This window comes from Dipodomys ordii, unplaced genomic scaffold, assembly GCF_000151885.1.
Source record: "Dipodomys ordii isolate 6190 unplaced genomic scaffold, Dord_2.0 Scaffold135, whole genome shotgun sequence".
Classification (NCBI taxonomy): Eukaryota; Metazoa; Chordata; class Mammalia; order Rodentia; family Heteromyidae; genus Dipodomys; species Dipodomys ordii.
In genome coordinates, this window is record NW_012267351.1 from 3,325,013 (window position 1) to 3,330,264 (window position 5,252).

Consider the following 5,252-nt stretch of genomic DNA (forward strand, 5'->3'; position numbering starts at 1 on the left):
AAATAATGGAGCACTGACAAATGCTGCCAATTAGATGATCCTAGAAAGCATCATTCTAAGTGAAAGACACTCACAAAGGACCACACATTATGATTCCAGGCCTATGAATCGACAGCCAAGGTTCTGCACAGAGAGGACCACCAGGAAATGTAGATAGGGTGCTGAATGAGAGTCTGAAGGCCTCAGAACCCGGACAGGAGCCACAAGTTCCAGTCCTGCAGACCAAAGGTCAGAAAAGCTAAGGTTGGCCAAGTGCTGGTGACTCACACCTGTAATCCTCAGGAGGCTGAGATCTGAGGATTGTGGTTCTAAGTCAGCCCAGACAGACAAATCCAAGAGGCTCTCATCTCCAGTTAACCACCAAAAAGCTGAAAGTGGAACTGTGGCTTATGAGCGTCAGCTTTGAGCCAAAAAGCTAAGGGTGTGGGGTGCCGGTGGCTCACACCTGTAATCCTAGCTACTCAGGAGGCTGAGATCTGAGGATCATGGTTCAAAGCCAGCCTGGGCAGGAAAGCCCGTGAGACTCTTATCTCCAATAAACCACTCAAAAAACTGGAAGTGGTGCTGTGGCTCAAGTGGTAGAGCGCTCACTTTGAGCTGAAGAGCTGCGGGACAGCGCCCAGGCCCAGAGTTCAAGTCCCACGACCAACAAAAAATAAAACAAAAGGCTAAGGGATAGTGCCAAGGCCCGGGATATACGCCCCAGTAACCAGCACAGCAACATAAATATTATTTTTAATATAAAAAGTTTAGCTCCAAGTACCCTGTCCGATTTTTAATAATTTTTCCCTTCTCTCCAGGATGACATGGTCAACGGTTCGTTGATTTAACCGACCTGTGCTCCTGCAGCTACCAGAATATCTCTGCCTCTGCACTGACCACCTGTTCCTCCACCACTAAAACAGCGCGCCTGACACGCGTTATCAAGGGCACTTCATTTGTAGTACTCGTCCAATTAATCATCAGGACTCCCAGGCCCGGCAGAGGAGACAAGTCAGAGGCGCAAAGGCTGCTCAGGACCGCACCTGGGCCACCGCCCCCTACCCAACTCATCCATTACCCAAGTCTCACAGCCTTTCCTTCCACAGGGAGGCAGTGGGGTCCGAGAGAGAAAATGGGAGACACTAGACAAGCACACAAGAAAGAAAGAAATCATTACCTGAACCTGCAGGACCCAGATCGGGGCGCACCGTCCACGAGCAACTCAGGAAGCAGCGACCTCGCCAGCCAAGAGCTGCTCAGGTGTGTGGAACCACTCGGGCTCAGCCCCCGCCACGTGGCCCCGCCTCCCGTCACGTGGTCCCCGCCTCCCAATGAGGCCTCTCCTTCCAGTGAGGCCCCGCCCACCCGCGCGGCCCCGCCTCCCGCCACGCGGCCCCGCCTCCCACCTGCCCCACCCCTCCACCTGCGATCCTCGCATGCCACGCCCATTCCTCCCCCAACCCAGGCGGTTTCTGGCACAAACAAACGAAAGTTTTAGCTGGTGCGGTTTGGCTCACACCGCCCGCTACCGCCACGCCCCATGCTCTCTGTTTTGTATGGTTTTTGCTACCTTTTGCTGTGTCGGCCTCGAATTCGTGATCCTCAAGCCTGTTTTACACACACACATGCACACACACACGCATGCACGCACGCACACCCCACGTCTCCGAGATTGCAACACGGGATCCTCCGAGCAGGGTTACTGAAATCTTAAACGCAAGCGGGAAATCTAAGCTCTCCCCGCCTCCGGCCGGCCGGCCCCGCCCGCCCGTCAGGCCCCGCCTCCGCCCTCCAGGCCCCGCCTCCAAGCCACGCCCCTCTACGGATTCCCTCAAAGCTGATGGGCCCAGGGAAAGCCCCGCCCCTAAGACCAAGACTCCGCCTCTCCCCGTTCTTTAGTTAAAAGCACTGAGCGTCGGCGATTGGTCGGAGTTGGAGACGTCGTTTTCTAATTGGCTGTTGTGAACGACGGCTTCCCATCCGGCGCGACGACTCGGAAGTGGTTCCCGCAGCGCCCGGCCGCGTGGATTCTTCTCGGGGGGTTTCGGCTGCCCGCGGAGCCCGCGATGACCAAAATAAAGGCAGATCCGGACGGCCCGGAGGCTCCGGCGGAGGCGAGCGGCGGGGAGCGGACTTATCAGGAGCTGCTGGTCAATCTGAACCCCATCGCGCAGCCCCTGGCTTCCCGCCGCCTCACGCGCAAGCTCTACAAATGTATCAAGAAAGGTGAGGCCCGGGGGGTCCTGAGAGCCGGAGGGGGCAGGGGGCGGGCGCGGGAGGGGGGCAAGCCCTCCCCCACTGACTCTTCTGTCTTTGCAGCGGTGAAGCAGAAGCAGATCCGGCGCGGGGTAAAGGAAGTTCAGAAATTTGTCAACAAAGGCGAGAAAGGGTAAGGACACCACCCCTCCCCCCGCCGGAAGTTATTCCCACTGTCTCACTCGGTGCTCGGTTAAGGGTTGGCTCAGACCCAGCCCCGTACCCACTAAACTCCCTCGTGGACACCGACACATCTCCGTAGGAGCTCGGAGCGAATTTCAGAGGAGAGAGACTTGTGTAAGCCAGCTCCCTTGGAGACTCCAACTTCTTTGGTCCAGGAGTCTCCTTCGGGCTACGTCTTGTGGGGAGGAGGATGGCATTGATCACATACTCTCACGGGAATAATCGCTGGAGAGGATAGAGCCATGAAGGAAAGTTACAGCTGCGGTGAGAAAGGTTTCTGACTTTTTTTTTTTCCTTTGGTCGGTCATGGGGCTTGAACTCTGGGCCTGGGCGCTGTCCCTCAGCTCTTCAGCTCAAGGCGAGTGCTCTCCCACTTGAGCCACAGCACCATTTCCGGTCTTTTTTTTTTCTGAGTGGTTTATTGAAGATAAAAGTCTCATGGATTTACCTGCCCGGGCTGGCTTTGAACCACGATCTTCAGATCTCAGCCTCCTGAGTAGCTAGGATGACAGGCCTGAGCCAACAGCGCCCAGCCATTTCTGACATTTATGAGCATCTGAAGCTTATATTTTAGTCCCTGTATTTCCCACCCAGGCGGGATGGTAACCTCGTTGAGAAAAAGGCCCCATGATTTTCCATCCATAAACCTGGTACAAAGTAGGTGCTTAAAGGGACTGTGTTGGTGTCAGTGGTAGAGCACTTACTGCAAGGGGGGGGGGGAGGGGGTCCCTGGTTTGCATGGGTTCTGTCTGCAACTGCACAAAACAAGGGATAACAGCGTTGAGGGCTTTAACACTAGAAAGTTTTCATGAGGTTAAGTTTTCCTAAGGCAGTCCCAGTAGAACTGAATCTTATTGCTTTGTTTTGGTGCTGCTCTTGGGTTTGAACTCAAGAGTCTAGGCACTGTCCTTTAGCTTTTTCACTCAAGGCTGATGTTCTACCCTTTGAACCATAGCCTCACTTCTGGCTTTCAGGTGGCTAGTTGGAGATAAGAGTCTCCTGGATTTCTAACTCAGGCAGGCTTGATCCCCAGACCTCAGCCTCCTGAATAGCTAGAATTACAGGCATGAGCAACCAGTGCCTGGCTGAGTTTTTGTTTTTTGAGATAGGGTCTTACTTGAAGACACACGGATTAATTTTGGGAACAAGGTCCTGCCAGAAGCATGGGTCCCAGGACAGGGGAGAGGGTAGTAGTAATGGACCTTTCTGTGGAGTCTTGTAAGCTGTAGTAGGTTTAGTATAATAATTACATTTACATTTTGTTTCTGGCAGTAGAGGAAAGGATTAATTAAAAGAAGCAAGAGGAAATTTGGGGGAGTCCAGGAGAGATGATGGGAGAGATTAAAGTTGATTGATTGGCAAGGACATTTAGATACACAGTGGGGGTGTATGACTTCTGGATGTTAGCGTGCTCAGCCCAATGGACGGGCCTGTAGTTGGACATTGTGGTTAGTGCTAGGTTGTATGAAAGGATCACATTCGGTTTTTGGAGGTGCCTTGGGATACAGGCTTGCTGCCCACTGCCTCCCATCCCAGGCTTAACTGTCAGACAGGAGCTTGGAAGAGAGCAGCCAGGCTAGCAAGAAGATAAGGGAGTGGATAGGGTTAAGTCCTAGGTGGCACCTGACAGGGTTGTGGATCAGATCTGCCAGGGAGAAGGTACCAAGGAGAAAACAGCAAAGACCACGCCTGGCCATTGGAGGAACACTGATAGTTAAAGCTACCACAGGCAGAGGAGCCTGGGGGGGGGGGCCTGGAGTAGAAGGGAGAGGAGTGTGTTAGCAGGAGTTTGAACCAGGGCTCTGGTCTGCCTGTCATCACCCTTGGAGAACACTCTTCTTTCTAGTCTAGTATTCAGGCCTTCTAAGGCTCTGCCTGAGCTCTCTTACCTTGGCAGCGAGGAATGCTGTGGGCTCGTTTCCATGGGACAGAGCCCCTACCTCTTGGCCAGGCATTCAAGGCTCTTGTGCATGATGCTTGCAGTCTACCTGTTCTCCATCCTAGATTCCAAAAGCAGCCCAGGCTGCAAAAAATCATTTCCTGTGGATATGGTGCCATGCTGACTTTCAGCCTTGGGCCTCTGTGGGCCATCTGATGTTGATCAGGTTTCAAGTGCTGTTTCCTGCTGGTGGAACCTTTCTTCTGACTTGCAAGGAGAACAGAGCTCTTCCATCCCTCACCTTTCCAGCACTGCTCTACTTGTTAACACTTGGTAGCATTTACCTGCTGCCAAGAAGCAGTGACCATGGAATAAGGCATGGTACAGCATACCTGTAGTCACAGCTACTTAGGAGATATGAGAATCCAGGTCTGAGGCCAGGTTTAAAAAAAAAAAATGTAAGATAAGGTTGGCCAGTGGCTCACACCTGTAATCCTAGCTACTCAGGAGGGTAAGATATAAGGATCACAGTTCAAAGCCAGCCTAGGCAGGAAAGTCCCTGAGACTTTTTTCTGTGTGTGTGCCAGTCCTGGGGCTTGAACTCGGGGCCTGGGTTCTGTCCCTGAGCTTCCTTTGCTCAAGACTAGCACTTTACCACTTGAGCCACAGCTCCACTTCCAATTTTTCTGTTTATGTGGTACTGAGGGAATCAAACCCAGGGCTTCTTGCCTGCTAGGCAAGCACTCTCCCACTAAGCCACATTCCCAGTCCTCCCTGAGACTCTTACTTCCAATTAACCACCAGAAAACTGAAACTGATGTTTTGGCTCAAAGTGGTACAGCGCTAGCCTTGAATGAAAGACTCTGGGACAATGCCGAAGCCCTTAGTTCAAGCCCCACAACCACCATCACCAAAAAAGAAAAAGTACAAGACCTGAAAGGGGGCTCAAGTA

General features: G+C 52.8%; 2 protein-coding genes across 2 annotated transcripts in view; one reads left to right on the forward strand and one right to left on the reverse strand.

Annotated features, from left to right (window-relative positions):
- Positions 1 to 1,179, reverse strand: part of Hnrnpab (heterogeneous nuclear ribonucleoprotein A/B) — a 37,401-nt gene extending 36,222 nt beyond the window's left edge. Inside the window, exon 1 of the mRNA XM_013030956.1 lies at positions 1,160 to 1,179. The gene's annotated coding sequence lies outside the window, so the exon portion shown is untranslated. The remainder of the gene's footprint in view (positions 1 to 1,159) is intronic.
- Positions 1,180 to 1,975: 796 nt separating this feature from the next.
- Positions 1,976 to 5,252, forward strand: part of Nhp2 (NHP2 ribonucleoprotein) — a 6,216-nt gene continuing 2,939 nt past the window's right edge. Inside the window, exons 1-2 of the mRNA XM_013030911.1 lie at positions 1,976 to 2,208; positions 2,302 to 2,371. Of these exons, the coding sequence (XP_012886365.1) occupies positions 2,049 to 2,208; positions 2,302 to 2,371 (230 nt within the window). The 5' untranslated portion in view covers positions 1,976 to 2,048. The remainder of the gene's footprint in view (positions 2,209 to 2,301; positions 2,372 to 5,252) is intronic.